The sequence below is a fragment of the Hippopotamus amphibius genome, chromosome 13 (assembly GCF_030028045.1).
Source record: "Hippopotamus amphibius kiboko isolate mHipAmp2 chromosome 13, mHipAmp2.hap2, whole genome shotgun sequence".
NCBI lineage: Eukaryota > Metazoa > Chordata > Mammalia > Artiodactyla > Hippopotamidae > Hippopotamus > Hippopotamus amphibius.
The window spans coordinates 90,580,665-90,605,206 of record NC_080198.1 but is presented as its reverse complement, the minus strand read 5'-3'; the positions used below and the strand labels follow the sequence as shown (position 1 = coordinate 90,605,206).

Here is a 24,542-nt window from a genome sequence, read left to right as displayed (position 1 = left end):
ACCCAGCACACACAAACAGAATTAAAACCAAACCCATGCAGAACAACAGTCACCCTACTTCAGGGGTACACCCTGACACTTTGTCTTCTTTTCTATTTTATGTTTTAAAACTGCTGGGCATAGCCCATGAAACTGACTTCAGGACTTCCTAATTGGTCACAGCTACAGTTAAATAAATCCTTCTTGACCATCCTCACTGCAGGCCCCTTAGGTTTGATTACTGGAATCTATGACTGATCGGGTTGGAGTTCTACCCTAAACTCTTTCCTCTCTTCCCGCTGGGAGGCAAGAAGCCTGGGCTGGGCATCTAGCTCTACCTGCCTGCAGGCATGGGCCAGGGTGGGTGAGACACTGAGGATTCTGGGAGTAGAGGTGTCGATAACCCTCCTGCCTTAGAATGAAGTAGAATAAACTGTACAGCTGAGTTGTTCAGAGCACTGGCTCTGGAGCCAGACTGGGTGTGCAGACACTGCCACTTGCTAGCTGTGTGACCCTGGGTAAGTCATTTTACCTTCAGGATGCTCAGTAAAATGGCGATGATAGCAGGACCTCATCGGATTGTTGTGAGGATTGCACGGGTTCCTAGCTTCACAGGTGTGCAACCTCTCAAGTCTCAAAGAGCTCTGCTTTCAGAAGGACTTCGTTTAATGTTTTGCTGTCGCCATCTTGAAAGTCTAAGTCATTTTTTTTTGAACTTGTGCTGTGTAATTGAGATCTGATAGGACAACAGAGCATGTACAGGGGATGTGCCAGGTGGCAGTGCACACAGGCGCGGTGCACAGTGCTCCAAGCAGTTAGCTTGGTTGCTGGCCCCCCCCTCCACACACACACCTAGGGTGGCCTGGGGCACTGTGGGGTCCTGCATAGGGGTTGGCTGGGGCTGGCACCTAGGCCTGGGTTCTGGTGGTGACGGTGGCAGCAGTGGGAGACCCTAGGAGAGATGAGGAACTCCATCCCTGGACCCTGTCCCGGGGAGACTTACATAAATATTAACTCTCAGGCTTGAGGGCTGGGGTAGGAACTACCAGGGCTCAGGCAGTAAACTCTGTCAGTAAATTATTACAGAAATGAAGTGTACACATGGACATTGCAGTATGGCATGCCAGGAGTTATTAGGACTCTTCAGTGAACGTAGAATCTTCTAGTTTGAAAGCTATTGCAATATTACAAATATCCAAAGGCTTATAAATAAATATTAAATGTAAAGATTGCCACATTTGATGGTAAAAAACACTATTTCCATATCAAGCTTTGAGGAACCAGTGATTAATGAGGAAGACAATTTAAAAATAAATTTCCCTTGTAATTCAAAATATAATGAAAGAATGCATAAATAAGTGACTGAACTATATACAAGTCACGAAGCCACTTTTGGTTTCTGGTATGACCTCCACAAGTTACAGGAAATATCAGAGAGTAAACATTAAAATATCATTGTATACATTTACATTTGAAACTAAATTCAGGCTTACATAAAACTGATTTGTATGAAAAAAATCTTTTTTAGAAAAAAACTTTCTGCGAGAATCATCAGCTCTGGATGTACTAAAATTTGTATTTCAAAATAATTTATCAGAAATGTATCCCAATGTGATCACAGCCTGTAAAATACTCTTAACAGCTCCAATAATGGTTGTGTCAGCAGAAAGTTCCTTCTCAAATGGAACTTTATTTCCTTCTAAAATGAAAAATTATCAAAAATGATTTGTGATCTTACATTTGTCAAGAGCAACTGATGTCACTTTCCATTATATCGATTGAAAATGAGTTGTTAAAAATATTAATTTGGATGAACCTAATACACAAATTTGCAGAAAAGCAAGCCAGGAAATTCTTATAACCAAGCTATCACATTAATAAGATATTATTTATTGTATTATATAAATTATGACACCAAAAGATTATTTTTACAATTTGAAAGTGTATGTTGTTACTCATGTGTCACTACTGTCCTTATGATATTGTGTGCATAATAAAATATTCTAAAGGGAAACATTTTATATTTAATACTTTTAACTGCACTTTTTCCCTGTTCCCCCAGTGGAACAAGGGGATCCACATATTTATTTGCCACTGGTCCCCACAAATTATGTAGCCAAGTGATGGGAATGCAGGTGGAAAGTGCTGTATAAACTGTAGTAAAACCAGAATTTAAAATGCATTTAGTTGACCCACTTAAAGTTGGTGTGTTTTATTCCTGTAACTTTTTTTCCTTTTTCTGGTAATCTTTTTAACTGAATTACTAACCTGATGGAGAGTTCTATTCCTATTTAGAGACTTTTATTATCTTATCTTTCTGTCATCAGGTTCATCTAATTTTTTATTATGCTTACTTTGTATTATGACAATAAATCCAACCTGATGGATTTCTTTAAACTTTTCTAGGGTATTTATAAATTTACTCTGTTCTTGAAATATGTAAATACTAAGAAGGCAGTCTATTTTATATTATTTTTATTAAATTAACTTTGGGAGAAAAAGTCATAGTGAAATCATATATTTATTAAATCCTTGGTTCTATCTACAGTTTCCACATATTTGTACCTTTTAATTTTTCTCTCATGTAAGAGAATTCATTAAGAGAAGTAGGCAGGTGATGGCAACTTAACTTTTTAGTGAAGTTCTAATCCTGCTAATTCCACTTCCATTTTGTTTGGATCACAGCGAGTAAGTACTTTAGGTCCCAGAATGGCAATAATTAGAGCTCCATTTGGAGCTGTGATCAAGATGGCTAGAAAAGCTATTGTCATCACATCCTTCGAATATGGTTCCAAATGGGGTGCACTGATTCTTGCTTTTTCTAGAGCCAGAGGACCTAATACAGCCTACATTTAGAGGAGAAAAAGATGAGGCATAAAGAAAAATGTTAAATGGAGTTAACATATGATAAAAGTAACTAGCTCTGTTAAAACAAATAACACCTAGTACTAGACTACTAGAAAGAGAGAAGACTTAAAGTGTTGAGGAATTTTCATGAATTACTCATCAATTCTATGTTCTTCCTAGCAAATATATCTGGGAGGAGGGTGAAAAAGTGAAAACCAGTGTGCAGACATTTGGGGGCTGATTGTGTGTTCTTGTCATCTCAGCTTTCTCCTATTTAAATACCTTTTCTGAGTGCTCACATTACTTTCAGACCGTGAGGAGTTCAACTGAGCTGGAGTTTTGCATGTTTGCTTTCACCATGTACTACGAGGTTCCTGGCTACAACAAGACAACACAAAATGCTAAGGTTTCTTATGGTTCTTCAGGATTTTGTTATCCGTCTTCTTGTTCTTCCTACTGGGAGGCAGTGTGTTACAGTAAAACTGACAAGAGGTTTGGAACCTACACACTGGGCACTGAGAGATTACAAAATAATCTATAACCTCAGGCAAGTAATCTGGTATTCAAAATAGGCAACCTGGTCCCAAGGACCTGCTTTTCTAACCATGACATATAGAGAGTTTCGTTGCATGGAAACTCACAAGCTTCTGTTTTGGAATAATAATGGAGAAAATCTCACAAAATCAAGACACTATGTTGCCAGGTTAAACAGGCTGAGGATAAGTAGCAATACCTTATCACTGAATCAGAGAGCAAAACTACAAGCTCTCCCTTTTCTCTCTCTCTCTCTCATTCACCCATTCATCATTCACTCTTGTAGGCATGAAATGCTTATTTATTGTGTACCTCCTGCATGCTAGGCACTGTGTTAAGTACTAGGGGAAAAAAAATAACAGAAAAAAACAAGTACTGTTCCTATCCTTCCTATATAATTTAGTGGGGAGATTCAATCATTAATCAAAGTCATACAAATTAAATACATAATTAAAAATAATATAAGTGCATTCATGTATGGTAGAGTGGGTAGCAGGCGTAGGCAAGATATATTTTAAAAAGAATCATGTCTCTAAAATCATAACAGCTCTACAATATTCAGCAAAATGTAAAAATTCCAATTTTCAGATATACTGTTATATTTTGGGAAAATAGAAAAATATTTTCATAAGTTTAGAAAGTATTTGTCATTAAGAGCACAGTTTTCAATTTCAGAAAAATTGCTTTTAAAACTGAATTTTTTAAAGATCACATTAATTTTAATGAGTAGTTGTGATCAAACATTTTAAGAGTAAGATTAACAGTCCACACTTTGTGATTGGATGTTTTTTTTTTTTTCATTTAGAATTTAAAAAAAAATCAACATTAAAATAATTAGAATGACTTAATATGTTCTTACCTGGACTGTAGCTTTGGGCATCCACGATAAAGCAATAAATATTTTCTCCTTAAAATTAAAACCAGCAAAAGACATCAATACAAATGTAAAAGAAATTCGAACCAATAATCCCAAACTCATGGTAGCAACACAAATGCCTACAACAGATAAAAACAAACATAAATAACACATATTTGGGAAGAAGTGGTTCTTTATGCATAGAGATAGGATTTGTAAAAGGGTTGAAAGAATTTTAGGGCTACTGCCTCTTTATATCTTTATTGTTTTAAGTAAAAATAATAATCATAAAAATACAAATATGACTGAGGCTCCTATGTAAAGTGCAAGAGATAATCTGATGGGGGAGGTATGATGAAAAATAAGGTACATCACATTTATTTAATTCTGAACTAACAGACTTTGAACTTTTTACTATAAATGAAATTATTCAAAAGATGTGATGGTATCCAATATTTCCCCTCAGAAAAAAATTCTAATCTCCATTTCCTCAGATTACTCAGGGAAGATAGGGAGGGTTGTCTTTGGTTACAAAGAGCATATAGGGTAAAGGAAGAACAAATGTATGTTACAACATGAGCTTCTGAAGAAGGTCCTTGTAGCATTCAAAGGCATTGTAAACAAAAATAAAAATTATTCAAAGTTTTCTTAAATATTTTCAAATCTTATATTTTTGTGCCTCTAATCATTTTTACCAATAGCATTTGATTTAAGAGATGCAACAGATACTTCCGCTCCAACCAAACCAAAAAGAAGAGGTTGAAAAATATCCCATGCAGTTCCAATAATTTTTTGGACTTTAATCTGTAGAAAAGAATAATACATTTTCAGTTATTGTGACACATAAAAGTATTTGCATTTCAGAAGTTTAAAGTCTCTCTTAACATTTAACAAACAAGATATTTTACTTGTACAAAAAACGTTAAAACAATAAAAATTAAATGAGTAGGTTAATTCTTTTACAGAAACACTTAGGTAGAATTTGATTAAAAGAAATCTACAAAGCAATAAAATAAAAATATTATTTGGTAATTTTGTCATGGAACAAGTAAGGTCTTTGGAGTTCCATACATGTTCTGAAGGTGCGGTAAGAGGTCCAGCTTTTGTTTGTAAGGCAACTGAACAGGGATAGAACTACATCATGCCTGATGAGAACATACTCAAGATCATTCAAACATTTCAGCTCTCAAAGGTGAGTTGGGAAGACCTGAAGAAACAATTATCCTGGGACCAAATCCCATGAAAGTGAATCCTGATATGTCCTAAACTACTAGGAAAAAAATCCTGGTAAACTGTCAGGCCTGCTTCTAAAGGACCCATATTGAAACATCAAAGTTATTTTCTCCTTCAAACCAAACCAAAACGTATAATAGATTCTAATTTGGTTGCCTGCCTGGCTTCCCTTTCTGGGAATGACTCTCTCCCAGTGCTACTTCCACAATTACATGGTTATAGGACATGCCCCTATTGACATAGTACTCTGGCTCTTCTTCAGGAATTTGGAATGAAGAGATTTTAGTCTCAGTCTGGGTTTGTCTTATTTTACAGGTGGAGATACATAAAGCTTGGATATCCTTTGAGGCATAAACTATCTTCATAACTACTCCCCTTATGACTAGGTTTTCTGGTTGCCCTTTATAAAAGTAAGTTTAAAAAAGGAAATGACAAAGGAAAACCAGTATTACTCTTTCTTCTTCATAGCACATTATCCTATTTGTTACTTTTAACCTTTAAAATCTATTTATTCTTTACTGTTTGAGTTCCTTTATCATGTAAAAAAAACTAGTAGTTTTCATTTTATTTGTAATTTATTATTAGTGATATAATTTCTCTTATAATTATGACTTTATTGGAATAGTGAACAAAATGTCCATATGATTTTTGGATAGGGAACTTCTCAAGCTGATTCTAAAATTTACCTAAGAAAGAATATGGGCAGGAACAGCCAAGAAATACTTTAAAAATAGGTACAATAAGAAGGAATCGTCTGTATTAGATTTTGAGACATAAAACTACAGTGATTTAAAATAGTGTGGTACTAGCATAGAAAGAGATAAGTTTAAATGGATTCCAGAAGTAAATTTTTATATATATGTATACACACACACACACACACACACGGGAGTCTAGCACATGTTAAAAGAAGCACTTAAAAATCACTGAATAATTAATGGATTAATCAATAAATAATTTAGCAAAAATTGACTAGCCAAGTCATATGCATAAATATATATCTATTTTTTAAGCTCTTTATTGGAAAATAATTGCTTTACACTCTTGTACCAGCTTTTGAGGTACACCAAAGTCAATCAGCTGTATATATATCCCCATGTCTCCTCCCTCCCTCGGCTCCCTCCCGCCCTCCCTGTCCTGGCCCTCTAAGGCAGCACCCATCAGCGAGTTGATCTCCCTTTGTTATGCAGCAACTTCCCACTAGCTATCTATTTTACAGTTGGTAGTGTATATATGTCTATGCTACTCTCTCACTTCATCCCAGCTTCCCCTTCGCCCCCTGCCCCCACCACCCCGTGTCCTCCAGTCCATTCTCTGCATCTGCATCTTTATTCTTGCCCTGTCACTGGGTTCATTTTTTTTTTTTTTAGGTTCCGTATATATGAGTTAGCATACGGTATTTGTTTTTCTCTTTCTGGCTTACTTCACTCTGTATGACAGACTCTAGGTCTATCCACCTCATTACATATAGCTCCATTTCATTCCTTTTTATGGCTGAGTAATATTCCATTGTATTTATATGCCACATCTTCTTTATCCATTCATCTGCTGATGGGCATTTAGGTTGCTTCCATGTCCTGGCTATTGTAAATAGTGCCGCAATGAACATTATGGTACATGTTTCTTTTGGGATTATGCTTTTCTCTGGGTATATGCCCAGTAGTGGGATTACTGCATCATATGGTAGTTCTCTTTTTAGTTTTTAAGGAACCTCCAAACTGTTTTCCATAGTGGCTGTACCAACTTACATCCCCACCAACAGTGCAGGAGAGATATATCTATTGTATGTATGTATATATATGTATGTCTCTGAGTACATAGACATACACACATGTACATCCTTACCTCACAACAGTCACAAAAATAGATTCCAGATGGATTAAAGAACTAAATACAAAACCAAACAAAACTACCAAAGTATTAGATGATAATATATAAGATGTTATAATGTTTATACTCTCATAATATTGGGTGAAAAAATCCTTCTTAAACAAGATACAGAACCCAAAACCAAAAAGGAAAAACTGACAGATTTGACGATAGGAAATTTTACTGCCATACAAAAGACAACATAAACAAAGTTGAACATAAATGAAAATTACATACAACATGTAGATAACAAGAATCAGTAGCCCTAACATATAAAGAAACTCTATAAATTAGGAACAAAAAGACTAATAAACCAATTAAAAAATGGGCATAGAATATGAATAGGTAGTTATAAAAGAATATATGAATAGAAACTTACTCCCCTACTAATCAGAGAAATATAAATAAAGAATAACAATGTTATATAGTTTCTTACCCATCAGATTGTTAAAAAAAAAAAAGAACAATTGATAATATCCAAGATTGTTGATGGGTTTAGGTATTAGGGACTCTCCTCCACTGTTGGTAGTAAACTGTGTAAATAAAATCTTTTTATGGGACAATCTGGCAGTACCCATCAAAATAGAGATGCACCATTCCTAAATTCAGCCATTCCACTTCTAGAAATCTATTCCTATGCAAGAACTCATACATCTGCAAAACCACACATGAATAGGATTGTTCATGGCAGTGCTGTTTGTAATAATAAAAAGTAGAAGTCATCTAAATGCCTACAGATAAGAGGCGTGATTAGAGGAAATGATTTGGGAAGGGGACTGATATTTGGGAAACGGAGTCTTTTACATTTTATTCCATATGTGAGCCTTCTTACTGTTCTAATATTTTATGAGCATATTTTCATGTGTTAATTATATAACTAAAATTTTAATAAATAAAATAATTAAATCAATTAAAGTTATATAATCATATTGCATTAAACTTGGGGAAAAGAGAGAGACCTGATGTGATAACTCAACTTCTGATTGCATTTTAGTCCTTTTCCTAAATATTTTATTTCCTTGATTGATTCACTTACTTCCTTGAAGACACAAACTTATGGAACATCTTCCAACTAGAATGAGATTTCCTAAATGTCCATTACAGTTGTACAAAAATGCAGCTATTTTATCTTTTTAAAAAATGGTGTATTAAAAATATTCACCTTTTCTTTAGACCAACTTGTCCCTGCAGTGAAGCTCAATACTAGTGTACACAAACCTCCAGCTGCATGCAAGCCGACGTGATGGCTGCCCAAGACAGCGGAAACACACATAGTCAGAATAAGAAATGCTCTCTTCACTTCAACCTTCCCCTAGAATTAGACAGATATTTGGAAATTAATTTACATTAAATATATAATACAATATTTATATTATCTATCATTTATTACTGACCCTTTGATACCATGTCTTTATATGTTATATCAAATAATGTCTAAAATTTTGACTGTCTTTCTCACCATATATTTTAGCAGACTTTGTATCAAGTGACAAAATTTGCAATTACTAAGTTTCATCTTCTGCCATATCTCTGACACTCACGTCAGTAAAATGGTTATACTATTTTAACTGTAAGAGAAGAAGAAAAGAAAAGAGAGCCATACAACCTGTAGTCCCATATAATATATCCAAAGAATTCTTAAAAATAAATGTCTGAATATCTTTTTAGCTAAGACCGTGATCACAGGGAAATTAAGATGGAAGCTACAGAAATCCGAGCGTAATGGCAAGGGGAGAGGGTTGAGTTTGATGGTTTTGCCTTGGTCAAAGGGGGAGGCAATGAATTCAAGTCAGAAAGTACGCAGAGGTAAATGCGAATATATTTCTCCAAGAATGTTCAATGTAAAGTCTGAGGGAAAAAGATTTTTAAAAAATGTCAGGAGTCAACAGGCAATTTAGTGAGGCAAGGAGTGGGGTGGAATGGAGAAGCTTCTCTGAATTAAGTACGTTTTTCTGATATTCCTTATTTGCCTAATCAGGGGGCAGAGGCTTCACGTAGGGCCACGGACCTCGGTCAATCACAACTGTGCTCAGTTTTAAGCAGAGAGTAGGCACTGGAGGCTACTTTTGGAGAAAGAGAACTAAATATTAAATTCTTTATTTCATGGATCTTCCAAAAGTTCAAATTTTTGAAAGAAATGTCTTTTGAAAGAAATATTGAACTTCCAAAACATAGATTATTTTTTATTTACCTGATCTCTACTTGGAAAATATCGAGTAAACATTCCCAAAACAATTCCTGCCAGCACACCAACAAGTACATCCCGAAAAGAGGACAGGATGTTACTAAGTACACCACCTGTAAGGACACACAATTAGAAAAACATTTCATAGAGAAGTATTTTCACGTACCCAACACATCCGAAAATCAAATGTAGGTGATCCATAAAGAAAGGTATGTATCATAGAATAAATATATACATATATTTATATGTATCATATAAATAAATATAAAAATGGACCTCCAATGTACAAACACGTGAAAACATACGCAGATCTATTTGATACATTAACTGTGTACTCTCCAATGATTTAATACATACACACAACTCAGAAATGTTCACGGAATAGGCCAGAAAACAAAGCAGTAATAAGCCACAATGTGCTCCCCTTACACATCCAACCTAAAAGACCAGGTGAGGGAGAAGAATGCACAGAGACTGGCAAAGGAGCATCTCTGGCACCTAGCACATGGCTGGCAATGCTTTTCTCTGATATTCTATTATGATGAACAAATGACTTAAACATAAAAAGAACAATTTGATAACAACAACAACATAAAAATAAAAGATTTATTCCAGGGTCAATCCTAGGAATATTCAAGCATCAACTGATTTCTCAACATATTTTACGTCTCATGGATACATGTAGTTTATGTAATACGTTTTAAAAAAAGATCCAGAGTCACACAAAAAAGCTCATTTATGCTCTGTGTATTCAACTCAATGAGGTATGTAAATATACATATTTTAGAACTATCTTCCCATTAAAAATAATAGAAGTGGAGGGTGACAACAGCAAGATGGTGGAATGGGAACCCCAGAACCTTGATCTCCTACAGAGACACCAATTTAACAATATACAGGCCAAAAGGCTTTATGCTTATTTAAAAAATTACAAGAGAAAAGCAACTCATTATATGTGAGAGCTCCCATAAAATTATCAGAGGCTTACACAGCAGAAACCTTATAGATTAGAAGAAGGTAGGATGATATATTCAAAATGCTGAAAGAAAAAAAAAATGCCACCCAAGAATACTGTGCCACAAAATTGTCCTTCAAAGTGAAGGCGAAATTAAGACTCCCCCAGGTAAAGAAAGGCTGATGGAGTTCATCACCACTAGGCCCGCCTAGCAAGAAATGTTGAAGGGAATCCTTCAAGTGGGAATAAAAGATGTTCGACAGAAACACAAGAGCACGTAGATATAAACCTGCAGTAAAGGTGAACACACAGATCAGTTCAGAAGCCTGTAATACTGTAAAGATGGTGAGGAAATCACTTTTAATTCTGTTTTGGAACTTGAGATAAAGCATAAAAAATAACTATAATTATAAAACTATGTCAATGGATACACAATATAAAAATGTAATTTGTGACACTCATAACATAAAATGAGGAGGGTAAGAGGTAAAAGAGTAGACAAGTAGGGTTTTTGCATGTGACTGAAGTTACCATTTTAAAACAGACTGCTGTAACTTTAAGGACAGAAAAAGATATTCCATGCAAATGGTACCCCAAAGAGAGCAGGGGCGGTCATACTTGTATCAGATGAAATAGACTTTAGGTCATATACTGTCACAAGAGATAAAGAAGGATATTTGACCTGGAAGTTAAGGTTAGATCTCAATATCTACCATATTCCAAAATATAGATGTTTTGAAGATCTAATATATAAAATAAAACTTTAAAAGTCCCTAAAATTTTAAGAGGCAGTTTACATAGTTATGTGGTAGAAGAGGACTTTTTAAGCATGCACCTGCTTGGTTTCCACTTTTTTGGGCCTCCTCAAATTAGGTTTGGTCTCCTGTAGCATGTTCCCCTAGCGTCTTATACTGCGTAATACTTATTACATCTGTAATTATTTGTTTAATATAAACTCCTTGAGAACATGGTCTTCTCTGCTGTGTTGGGAGGCAGTATAGAATAGTACTTAAAAGTGTGGGTCTGGGGTAAGACGGCCACCTTTGCATCTTGGTTCCCTTACTTACTGGATCTGTGACTTGGAGCAAGTTACTTAACCCCTGTCCCCTAGTTTCCTTATGTGTAAAATGAGCATAGCACTATTGTGACTATTAAGTGAGTTGAAACATCTACAGAACTTACAGCAAGTATGAAGCAGTTACTCCATAAAAACTAATACTGGGCCATAGTTGTTGGGAGCTGTAAGCAGCAGCCAGGCAACTGTGGACGCCGCGACACCAGGTTCGCTCCAGCGAACATTGTTATTCTTTATTTATATTTCTCTGATTAGTAGGGGAGTAAGTTTCCATTCATATATTCTTTTATAACTACCTATTCATATTCTATGCCCATTTTTTAATTGGTTTATTAGTCTTTTTGTTCCTAATTTATAGAGTTTCTTTATATGTTAGGGCTACTGATTCTTTGTTATCTACATGTTGTATGTAATTTTCATTTATGTTCAACTTTGTTTATGTTGTCTTTTGTACGGCAGTAAAATTTCCTATCGTCAAATCTGTCAGTTTTTCCTTTTTGGTTTTGGGTTCTGTATCTTGTTTAAGAAGGATTTTTTCACCCAATATTATGAGAGTATAAACATTATAACATCTTATATATTATCATCTAATACTTTGGTAGTTTTGTTTGGTTTTGCATTTAGTTCTTTAATCCATCTGGAATCTATTTTTGTGACTGTTGTGAGGTAAGGATGTACATGTGCGTATGTCTATGTACTCAGAGACATACATATATATACATACATACAATAGATATATCTCTCCTGCACTGTTGGTGGGGATGTAAGTTGGTACAGCCACTATGGAAAACAGTTTGGAGGTTCCTTAAAAACTAAAAAGAGAACTACCATATGATGCAGTAATCCCACTACTGGGCATATACCCAGAGAAAAGCATAATCCCAAAAGAAACATGTACCATAATGTTCATTGCGGCACTATTTACAATAGCCAGGACATGGAAGCAACCTAAATGCCCATCAGCAGATGAATGGATAAAGAAGATGTGGCATATATATACAATGGAATATTACTCAGCCATAAAAAGGAATGAAATGGAGCTATATGTAATGAGGTGGATAGACCTAGAGACTGTCATACAGGGTGAAGCAAGCCAGAAAGAGAAAAACAAATACCGTATGCTAACTCATATATATGTAATTTAAAAAAAATGGTACTGATGAACCCAGTGACAGGGCAAGAATAAAGATGCAGATGTAGATAATGGACTTGAGGACACAGGGTTGGGAGGGGGTGAAGGGGAAGCTGGGACAAACTGAGAGAGTAGCATTGACATATATACACTACCAAATGTAAAACAGCTAGTGGGAAGTTGCTGCATAACACAGGGAGATAAACTTGATGATGGGTGCTGCCTTAGAGGGCCAGGATAGGGAGGGTGGGAGGGGCTATGAGGATACATGTATAAATACAGCTGATTGACTTTGATGTACCTCAAAAACTGGCACAAGAATGTATACAATTATACTCCAATAAAGAGCTTAAAAAAAAACCAAACAAAAAAACAAAAGACTAATATGGTTGTTTACTGTTTATCCTCAGTGTCTGATACAGTAGCTGGTACAATGGAAGAGGAGCACAAAAAATATTTTTTGAAAGAATGACTGATGCCAGTCACGAAGAAAAAGATGGCCAGATCTGACAATAAAAAATTTAGGACTTCTGAATGGCAAAAAAGAGATAAAGTTAAAAGTCATATTACAGAAACCACAGGATGTAAAACAAATGGTTATCATTCTTAATGTTATGCAGAAACTTAACAAATCAAAAGAACAAATGATGAACACACCTAAGGATACAGGCAAAATACTTCATGAAAAGAAATCTATAAAACATTCCAAAATGCTAATGGCCAATAAATACAAACATTTGTTTAATATCACTGGTATTCAAAGTACTTCATTTAAAGAGACCTTACTCTTCACCTATCAAATTAGCTAAAAGGACTAGTAAATACCCAGTTTTGAAGAAGGTGAAGAGAAAGTGTCATGCTTGTGCACCCTGGTAGGACATGATATTGTGGCAATATATTTCAAAAATCTTATAATGTTATATACTTTTGAACTCAACAATTCCTCTTTTAAGATTAAGAAAATATTAATATTAGGTACAACTATTTAGCTGTAAGATGTTCACCCAAGCATTATTCTAACAGTAAATATTGGTGTCAACTTCAATTTTCAACATGTTAAATAATCATGATGCAGCCAATCGAATACCATGCAATCATTAAAAATGTCACAGAAATATATTTACTGAAAAGGAACGTATTTGCAATACACAGTTAAATGCAAAACAACTCAGGTTATAAGAAGGTATGGTTAATGTTCAATAATTATATAAGAATATTGGGAGGGAGAGAGAAAGAGCTAGAGATAGACGGGGGTCGGGGAGAAAAGGAGAAGTCTGGTTGAATTTACATCAAAAGATTCAGAATTATTATTCCTTGGGGTATGACTATTGTGGATTTTATTTTATCTTTTCCCTTTTTTCCTTCTTATTCATTTATATCTTATGATTTTAAGAGAAACTATATATATATATATATAAAACTTGTCAACTTTAAAAAGTTTTGATGCTTTGATAATACAGAAGCACAATCAGAGGATGTAAGGATTAATGAGTTAATTATTGTGAAATATTAAAACACTTTGGAATGTCTGAAAAAAATACGGAAGCACATAGGCAGATAATTAAAGCATTATTAAACATGGAATATTTACTTTCACAATTTCTGCCGAGTGACATTCAAGACCAAGTATCACCTTGGGATTTAGAACTGGTGCAGGATCTTGTCGCATCACTACCAAGAAGACACACACTTGTCCACACCCTATATATTTAAGTTGTCTTAATAACACCGCAACCAGTTATTTATAATGATGGCCAGAAAGGTACATCTCTAAAACATCTGTTCGATACACTAGTAATATTGATGCCTAAATTTTTCTGTTGAAAACTGTGATCAAATTCCAAAGTGACAAGAGCAGATAAATGGTAATAGTATGGGTTATCAAATTAACTGGGATATTTGGTTATTAAAAGGACACCATCTGTGTTAAGTAGTAGTATCTTAACCCACTGAAACGCCTTCTCTGGTCTAGAATGAGCTTTCTATGAAGAATAAAAAGATGTTACATCGAGAGTCTTCATTAATAAATGAAGAAGCAAAGCCAGAAACCTTGTTTAAAGAACAACAACAAAAAGGCAATGAATCATGCGGTAGCTGCTGTACTTTTCTGTTTACCTGTGGAGAAGACTATGCTGAAGCATGTATTGAATCCAGTGATAGCCATGATGTCATCCAGACTGCTGGCAGCTATTAATAAGGTTGGAATGCCCTTCTCAACACCATAGCCCTTTTCTTGCAAACGCAGCATGGAAGGGACAACAACAGCAGGAGAGACTGCACTGACTACAAAACTGAGAGAAAAATCTTTGAAAACCAATTTAAAAACATCCTTTAGAGGGGTGGGATAGGGAAGGTGAAAGGGAGGCTCACGAGGGAGCAGATATGGGGATGCATGTATAAATAGAGATGATTCACTTTGTTGTACAGTGGAAAATGGCACAACAGTGTAAAGCGATTATACTCCAATAAAGATCTGAAAGAAAAAAAAAAGAACAAAAAAACAAACAAAACACATCCTTTCAACCAATGTTTTATAGTAAATTGTACAACGAATATATTAACCTTTACGATGACTTTGAATGTAAAAATTCTGCTTTTGAGTGAATGTCATTTAATGGTGGTAAAAATGTTCACACATTCTTTGGTGCTGGTTAAAACTTTAAAGAAATTTCATTGAAGATGTTGGGTCAAGCACAAATTGCAGCCTCTACCTCCATCTCAAAACCATTTGAGATGAAGACATTGAAAATGATAGGAAAATCCATAACCCAGCTAGAAGACAAAAGGGGAATCTTCAATGGACAAGAAACTAAGTGTATCCCAGGAAGATCAGAGACAGAGAGTTTAGGACCGAAAAAGGAAACCATAAGCCAAGATGCGTATACGTAAAGATTGCTACAAAAGATATGGTGTACTTCTAAACATGCCCCAAGCCCAGAAACGGCAGATGCTGGAAGTAGGAGAGACCTCAGAGGAAATCAAATGGGGATTAGAGTACTGCTGTGAGAATGGCCAGTCAGGTGTAGTCTCCACACCATCCCTACCTCTTGAACAAGTCAGTAAGGAAGATATGTGTCCGAAAGAAGGAGCGAGTGTGGGCACCTAAGTTACAAAGGCACATGAGAAAATTTCTGGGGTGGTTGTTGACACCTGTGAGGAATGGGGAAATTCTTGCTCAGAATACCTTCTGTTGGTATACCCCAGCCCGAACCTTGCCTTGCCTCTTCCACATTCACCTTCTAAATGCTGCAGTATGCTGTGTGTAGCACCGCACGTGGTGCCCCACCAGAACGCATCTGCCAGGCCAGTGCACGGGTCCCTCAGCTGCTGCTTGTTGCCTGCTAACCACTGACACCTGCAGCTTTCTGGGAGCCTTGCCCTGATAACAAGAGCTCACCTGCAGATGCTAGGGAAGTTCCCCACTTCCCCCTTCCAGACAGCTCCTGCCAATGACTGACTGATGTGAGAGTCTAACAGTTTAGCTCCTCTGCCTCTGGCTGTACTACCTCTCTGGGGCATGTTACGCTCGAGGTTTCCCTGGGGACTCAGTAAGGACCTAGAATTCTCTGAAAACACATCTGCCTAGTTCAGTGGTTCCTGAACTTTACCGCACATTGGAACCACCTAGTGTGCTATTTACCTGTTACTGCTTAACGAATCATGCCCAGACTCAGCAGCTCAAAACAACCCACATTTATTATGTCACAACCTCTGTGGGTCAGGAAGCTGGGTATGGCTTAGCTGTGTACCTCCTCCTGCACAAGGTCTCTCATGAGGTGGGTGGGAGAAGATCTGTTTCTGAATTTACTCACACAGCTGTTGACAGGTCTTCAGTCTCTTGCCTTGGGGGCTTCTCCACAGGGCTGCTCGCAACATGGCAGCTGACCCCCCCCAGGACAAGCGATCGAAGAGAGTGCGAGAGAGAACAAGGAAGACAGAAGCCACGGTCTTCTTATGGCCTAATCTTAGAAGTAATATCCTACCACTTCCGCCGTATCCTGTCCATGAGAAGCAAGTCAGTAAGTCCAGCCCACAGTCAAGAAGAGGGGATTACACAAAGGTTTAAATATTGGAAAGCAGTGGTCACTGAGAGTGATCTTCCCATGGACTTGGGGATTTTTTAAAAAACGCTGATGCCTGGATCACATTCCAAGACATTCTGATCTGATTTAGGATGGAGTTTGACCTGAATACTGGGATACTGTAGTTTTCTCAGTGGAAACTTTGCAAGCCAGAAGGGAGTGGGATGATACATCCAAAATGCTAAAAGAAAAAAAAACAAACAAAAAAAAACGGCCAACCGTTTTTTTATGTTATAAAAAATACATAATATAAAATTAACCTTCTTAACTATTTTTAAGTGTACAGTTCAGCAGTGCTAACGATATTCACATGGTTGTGTAACGTCTACTTAGAACTTTTTCTTCTTGCAAAACCGAAACTTTACACTCATTGAACAATACCCTTTTTGCCCCTCACCCAAGCCCCTGACAAATACCATTCTACTTTCTGTTAACGTGATTTTGACTACTCTAGATATATAAGTGGAATCATACAGTATTTGTCCTGGCTTATTTCACTCAACATAATGTCCTCAAGGTTCATCCATCCTGTAGAATGTGACAGGATTTCCTTCTTTTCTACAGCTGAATGATATACCATTGTGTGTGCATGCGTGTGTGTGTGTGTGTGTGTGTGTGTGTGTACACATTTTTTTTATCCATTCATCTGACTATGGATATTTGAGCTGCCTCTACCTCTTAGCTATTGTGAATTATGTTGCAATGAATGTGGGTGTGCAAATATCTCTTTGAGATCCTACTTTCAGTTCTTTTTGCATATATATCCAGAAGTGGCATTACTGGATTAAATGGTAATTTCACTTTTAGTTTTTTGAGGAACCTCCAAACTATTTTCCATAGCGGCTGTCCATTTTATATTCCCAACAGCAGTGTACGAGTGTTCCAGTTTCTCCATGTCTGTCAAAACTTGTTATCTTCTAGTTTTTTTAAAAATAGTAAACATCCTATTTGGTGTGAGGTGTTATCTCACTGTGGTTTTGATCTGCATGTCTCTAATGATTATAAATGTTGAGCACTTTCATATGCTTGTTGGCTATTTGTATATCTTTTTTGTAGAAATGTCTATTCAAGTACTTTGCCCATTATGTAGTCAGGTTTTTTTATTTGTTGAGTTCTTTACATATTCTGAATATTGATCTCTAGTCAGAAATGTGGTTTGCAGTTATTTTCTCCCATTCTGTGTGCTGCCTTTTTGTTGCTTCCTTTGCTGTGCAGAAGTTTTAAAAGTTTTATGCACTTCCATCTATTTTTGCTTTTGTTGCCTATGCTTTTAGTGTCATAGACAAGAAATCATTGCCAAATTCAGTGTCATGAAGTTTTTACACGTGGTTTGCTAGATACAGTATTCTTGGTTGGCTGGTTTTTTTTTTTTTTTCTTTTTTTTTCCTTTTAGCATTTTGGATATATTATCCCACTCCCTTCTGGCCTGCAAAGTTTCCACTGAGAAATCCAATTATTATCTTATGGGAACTCTTGTTTTTCTCCTGCTGTTTTTAAGATTCTCACTCTCTGTGACTTTTGACAGCTTGAGTATAATGTGTCTCAGTATAGGTCTCTTTGGTTTTATCTTTCTTTTTAAAATTTTATTATTTATTTATTTATAGCTGCATTGGATCTTTGTTGCTGCACACAGGTTTTCTCTAGTTGCAGCGAGCAGGGCCTACTCTTTATTGTGGTGTGCAGGCTTCTCAGTGCAGTGGCTTCTCTTGTTGCAGAGCACAGGCTCTAGGCACACAAGCTTCAGTAGCTGTGGCACATGGGCTCAGCAGTTGTGGCTCGAGGGCTCTAGAGTACAGGCTCAGTAGTTGTGGCACATAGGCTTCGCTGCTCCACAGCATGTGGGATCTTCCCAGCCCAGGGATTGAACCTGCGTCCCCTGCATTGGCAGGCAGATTCTTAACCACTGTGCCACCAGGAAAGCCCTTTTTGGTTTTATCTCCTTTATGGGAGTTTTTTGATCATCTTGAATTTGTACGTCCATTTTCTTTCTCAAATTTGGCAGTTTGGGGCCAATATTTCTTCAAACAGGATTTCTGATCATCTACTTCTCTCTTCTCTTTCTGAAACTACCATAATGCACAGGTTGGTCCGTTAAATGGCATCCCACAAGTCCCTTAGGATCTCTTCACTTTCCTTGTTTTTCTTTTTGCTCTTCTCTGACTCGATCATTTCAAATGACCTGTCTTCAAGTTCAGTGATTCTCTTTCCAACCGATACAGTCTGCTGTTGATCCCCTCTAGTTAATTTTTCAATTTATTGTATTCTACAGCTCCAGAATTTACTTTTGGTTCTTTTTATAGTCTCTATATCTTTGTTGGTATTCTCACTTTGTTTATGCATCATTTTCCTGATTTATTTTAGATGTCTGAGACATCTTTGAGCTCATTGAGCATCTTTATGATGGTTATTTTGAATTCTTTGTTGACTAATTTATACATTTCCATTTGTTTAGGATTGGTTTCTGGAGTTTTATTTTGTTCCTTTGATTGAGTCCTGATTCCCTGTTTCTTTGTATGCCTTGTTATATTTTGTCGAAATTTGGATATTTGAAAAAACAGCCACCTCTCCTGGTCTTTACGAACTTTTTTTTAACCAGGGAAAAGCCTTCACCAATCAGCCCAGCTAAAGATTCTGGAAGTCTCTCAAACCTTTTTGGAATGTGCCTTCTCTGGGCTTTGGTGTATTATCTCCAGCTGGACTTTGGCCTTTTCTGACTCCAGAGTACCCCCCAGGTGTCTATCAGCAGTACTGCAATATCTCTGGAGTATAGCAACTCACAGGACTCACCTTTGTTCTCAGTGGACCTTGGGCATCTAAAATGTGCCACTCTCTTTTCTGTCAATGCTCCAAGTCAGATGAGACAGCAACCAGCCTCTTACTAGGCCAGAATGTAGGACACCTATTCCATTTTTTTCTTTTCCTCCTGAGGGAGAAGCCAAAAGTTGGGCATTTCCTCCTGATTGCCCTTTCCTGTGCAGGAGAGGCATGCAGCATGGTGGCTAAGTGCAGTGGAATGTTCTAATTGCTCCAATGTGCTTCTTCTCGGCTTTGTGCTTGCATGGAATGCTGTAACCTCTCAAATGGTTTATGGAGTTACCATAGAGGTAATCTGGTCCTCATATTGTTATGAGAGTATCTCCATGTGGGAACATGAGCCTGGAGTTTCCTATTCTGCCATCTTGCTGACATCACTCCTCTAATTTCTAGGATTTTCAAAAGCTCTCCAGGTGATTTTAATGGGTGGCAAAGTTTTGGAACCACTGACTTTTCCCACACTCCTATCTGGCTTTCTCCACTCAGAGGTTTCTTCTGAGAGCTCCCTTAATAAATCATTTGCATAAGACTCTTAGGGAATTCCCTGGATGTCCAGTGGTTAGGACTTAGCACTTTCACTGCTTGGCCCAGGTCCAATCCCTGATCAGGGAACTAAGATTCCACAAGTCACAAGGTGTGGCAAAAAAAAAAAAAAAAAAATCTTAATCTCAGCCTGACTGGCCTATTCCCTGCAAGAAGGCAAAAACAAACAGTTAAAATAATCACAAGTTAATAGGAAGTTTCAACTTAAAAAATGAGTACCCATTAAAGTATCACCAAACATTTGGGGAAAGCCAAGACTTTGAATTGAAGCACCATGTTCACTAAATGGAAAAATTTATACCTGAGAAAAGGGATTACTAAAAGAGAACAATAAGAACATGACTTCAGAATAACTTCAGAATAACTACAAATACTCTCAGAATCATGAGAGTATACTGTATCATAATACTTAACTATTGTTCTTACAAATTAACAATTGATTGCCAAAATTAAATAAATAAATAGGTGACATGGACATAACTATAAAGTGAGTTAATAATCTAGAGAACTCATTAGAGAAAATTTTCCAGTGCGTACTGCAGAGGCAAGCAGATGAAAAAGATAAAGAAAAACCTAATAGATATGGAGGAGAGAGTTTCAAAGGGACACAATAAAAGAGAACTGAGGAGAGAGAGATATATTCAAGGACTGGACAAAAAATAGATATGCAATCCTTTGACTGATTGGAAGATTCCATCAAATATTGAGTATATCAAAATTTAAAAAGAATCAGCTAAGGATACTAAGAAATTTTTGTTAATTTAGTTAGAAAATATCCTTATCTTTTAAAAATGCATACTGGCATCCATTGGAATGGATAAGTGGAGGCAAAAGTTAGATGGATTGAAAAATGAAAAGTTCAGGAAATAGAGACAGTGATTATAGAATTTGGACATGAAGGGAAATGGGTGGTGGATAATAATAGATGGGACTTTGGATCTAAGAAAATAGTGTTTGCTTGTTTTTTTGTTATAATATCTATATCTATACAAAATATCTTTCATATATTACATACATATTATATATATGTGTACATAAGCATATAAGGAAGAGACCATTAGATTAAAAATAGAGATAGATTACAATATAAGAGAAAACAAATTGATGAAGTGAATTATCTTGGCATTAAGCATTTAGGCACTATGAATATTTGTCAAGGATATCGCAGATTTAGGAAATGGCTCTGTTTCTGACCAACTGATTTCCAAGATTTTCTACCACTGTGGAAAGAATTGTAACGATAAGCTTGTCAATACAATATTCTGAATATTTCAATAACTTTAAACCAAGCATTTCAACTGAATACTTTCATAGAGAAAAATGAGAAAAAGTTACCCTAATAGAAATCCCCACTGCCAGGGAAAATTCAAAAGGAAGTGGGAAAAAACAGCAGTTGAACATGCCTCCATGAGGCACGGACCCATTGACAATCTTAAACAAACTCCCTTCAAGTGCTTCAAAGCCTGAAATATAAACATAATCACATTTAGACAAACTTATAACAGCCAATAAGAAAACTATTTTAAGCAAGTATTGAAATACATTATCTTTTTTGAGTAATAAGCTTTCACCAAACTAGATCTCCCAGGTGTCCCACTGGGCTTTAAATGCTAATACAGCTCATTTTCGATGTCATTATATATTGGATTATAAACTATTTCACATTTTATAAGAAACTGTTATATTTTAATTATTAAAAAGAGGCTCCTTTCTCTGTGATTAAATAACTATTTCTATCTTCCTTAATCTTCTTAATAGTATAATGAAAGTATGCTATCAGTTAACTTCTAGGGATGAACTGTTTGATTAGCATAATAATTATAACATGCCAAAAGAGAAAATCACTTAAAAATTGCATAATTAACTAAAAGGGAAAACTTTAAAATTTTCTCACTGGTTCAAATTTTCTACTGAATAATATAATAAATTATTACTGTCTATATTTATGGTCTGGAGATACATCTACCAATCTTATATATTTGCCATATTTGTTATATCCTGACTAGCTGTTATATTCATGAATATCCATCTTTAAAAACCCAAATAGATTTATGATCCCTAGACAGTAAAATTTTACGAAATATTTTAAAAGATTAGCTTTTACAGAAATGTAAAGATAATCAGGAACATAGTTCTGTGGGAAAAATTCATAAAACAATACTATTGAAACTATTAATCATTCTGAAAAAAAATAAAAAAAAGCAATAACCTTTTACAGAATGACCTTATTCCTTGTTAACTGAAAAATAAATAGTTCTCCACAGAAAAGCCACAACTCCCAAATAATACAAATGTTACATAAGGGACATTTATCTCTATGTAAACAATTAAACACTATCTCTAACAGAGATCTTACATCACAGTGATTTCATATCGGCAATATTCGTATCAGAAATTGTGTCAATGTTTCTGCAAAATCTTTGTTCTTTGTCTTAGTTTTGCTCTACCTGGAACAGCTATAAGAAAAATTCTGCCTTTTTTCTTTTCCACCAGCCTCTACTATTTAAAATAACTATATTCAAGGTATAATTGGAAATCTACCTGTGGATCGAGTCCAAGCCCAGCTCGCACTAGAATAATGGTAAGGGCAATGTTTCTTAAAGTTGAAGACATTTTGTGACTAACATAGACGTGACCACTGAGGAATGTAACATTCCTAACAGTAAAACCAGCCAGTAACATCCCTTAGAAGAAAGAAAATAAACCATGTCCAGTTCAGTTCATTTTTCCAACAGAGAAAACAGAAATCTTTAATTTCTCTTCTTCAAACACACTATGTCTCTCATCACTTTGGTGAAGGGCACGTTACATACAGGCAGAGGAGACAGCATAAATAAAGGAATGGAGATAGGACGTGATATATCTCAATGGGGGGCAACAGGCAATTCAGTTTTGCTGGAACATAAAGGACTACAATGGAGCAGGCCACAGGCAGGAGGGGCCAGATCACGCAAAGCTACCCCTACCTCCTACCCTCCCCTGTTCTGGCAGATTAAGGCGCCATGGAAAAGTTTTAGGCAGGAAGTGAGATGACTCTTATATTTTCTACGTGATGCTCTTGGTGAATTAGATAGACATAAAACTGAAGGAAAGACCAGATGGAAGGCTCTGCCATAGTCCATGGAATGGTTAGAAACAAACAGCCTGAGCTAGGACAAGAGCGGAAGCTTTGGAGAGGAGGAAAAAAGATTCAGTAAATACTTGGGAAGTGCTGAAAGGGTGTTATGAACACAGAAAGGGTGTTATAGATAAGAGGGAGTGATTACCTCTACTGACAGTAACTAAATATTTGAATGTATTGAATACTCAGATACAACACACCTCTGAGAGAAGTTCTTCCACTAATTTTCCTCTACCTGGAGAGTTATATAATAGTGGTGACGAAGCAATAGGGTGTAACATTGTTTAGACAGATGATGCGTTGATGAATATACATAGTGGACATGCCCAAACAGCTCACCCAAAAACTGTAAAACCTTTTGGTACCCTAGTCACTGTAGTATTTGAATCTTGTAATTGTATTTGAAATAGGTTATCTACAGAAAAATTCAGTTTTTTTTCAAATTTTTCCTTTTCTACAATACATGTAAAGTTAAGTTAAAAAAAATGTCCTATTACATGATAAGGCAATAAGAATCACATATTGAGTATATTTAAATTATTTAAAAATATACTTCAGGAAAAATTTGTGTATGTATAGAGAATGAATACTTCTATAAACAAGCTATATATACACATATATAGTAAGTACACATATAAAGAAGCTATATAGACCATATTACATTGAAATAGTTCTAAATTATATCTACTCTGATTAGAATATAGTTATAATTTACATGTAGTCAATGACAAAAAAATGAAAGCTAATTATTCACTTACCAAGAAGAGGAGGAAGTTGAGGCACTGAAGGTATTTTAATGATTTCCAAAAGTTTTCCACCAAGAATGGCAGCATAAAAGATAATTAACAGTCCAAATAAACTTCCATCAGGAAGAACTTCAGGGCCTGAGAGTGACCAGGTTACACACCATATCATAAAAAGTATAGCTCCTGAAATAAAAAAAAGTACATGTTTGTATATCTAGACATGGATATATACATATAAGAGAGGAATTTGATTTCATCAAATATGTTAATAGCCAATCCTATATAATGATATATAATGTATACTAATGTTGCTTGCTAGTATGGTTAAAGAAATGTCTGTTTACCATATATTCCCAAATCCCTGTCAATCTAAAAAAAGTATTTTTATTAAAAAAATTTTAAATTATTTATGTTTCCTTTAAAGTGCTAAGCTGTCTCATAATATATGGCATTTTAAAAATGTCACGGCAATATGAAGAAATTAACTTCATTTTATATTTTAAAGCAGCTTTTTCACCAGGAATAAGATGACTGGTTGTAATTAAGAATTCTCAAACTTACTGAAGATCAC

General features: G+C 35.8%; 1 protein-coding gene across 1 annotated transcript in view; it reads right to left on the bottom strand.

Annotated features, from left to right (window-relative positions):
* Positions 1-2,562: 2,562 nt before the first annotated feature.
* The window catches only part of SLC9B1 (solute carrier family 9 member B1), a 70,538-nt gene continuing 48,558 nt past the window's right edge, over positions 2,563-24,542 (bottom strand). Inside the window, exons 4-12 of the mRNA XM_057706878.1 lie at positions 23,984-24,154; positions 22,646-22,788; positions 21,440-21,567; positions 14,781-14,956; positions 9,510-9,616; positions 8,481-8,630; positions 4,912-5,020; positions 4,220-4,356; positions 2,563-2,825 (exon numbers count right to left, since the gene is read on the bottom strand). Coding sequence (XP_057562861.1) covers positions 2,613-2,825; positions 4,220-4,356; positions 4,912-5,020; positions 8,481-8,630; positions 9,510-9,616; positions 14,781-14,956; positions 21,440-21,567; positions 22,646-22,788; positions 23,984-24,154 — 1,334 coding nt within the window. The 3' untranslated portion in view covers positions 2,563-2,612. The remainder of the gene's footprint in view (positions 2,826-4,219; positions 4,357-4,911; positions 5,021-8,480; positions 8,631-9,509; positions 9,617-14,780; positions 14,957-21,439; positions 21,568-22,645; positions 22,789-23,983; positions 24,155-24,542) is intronic.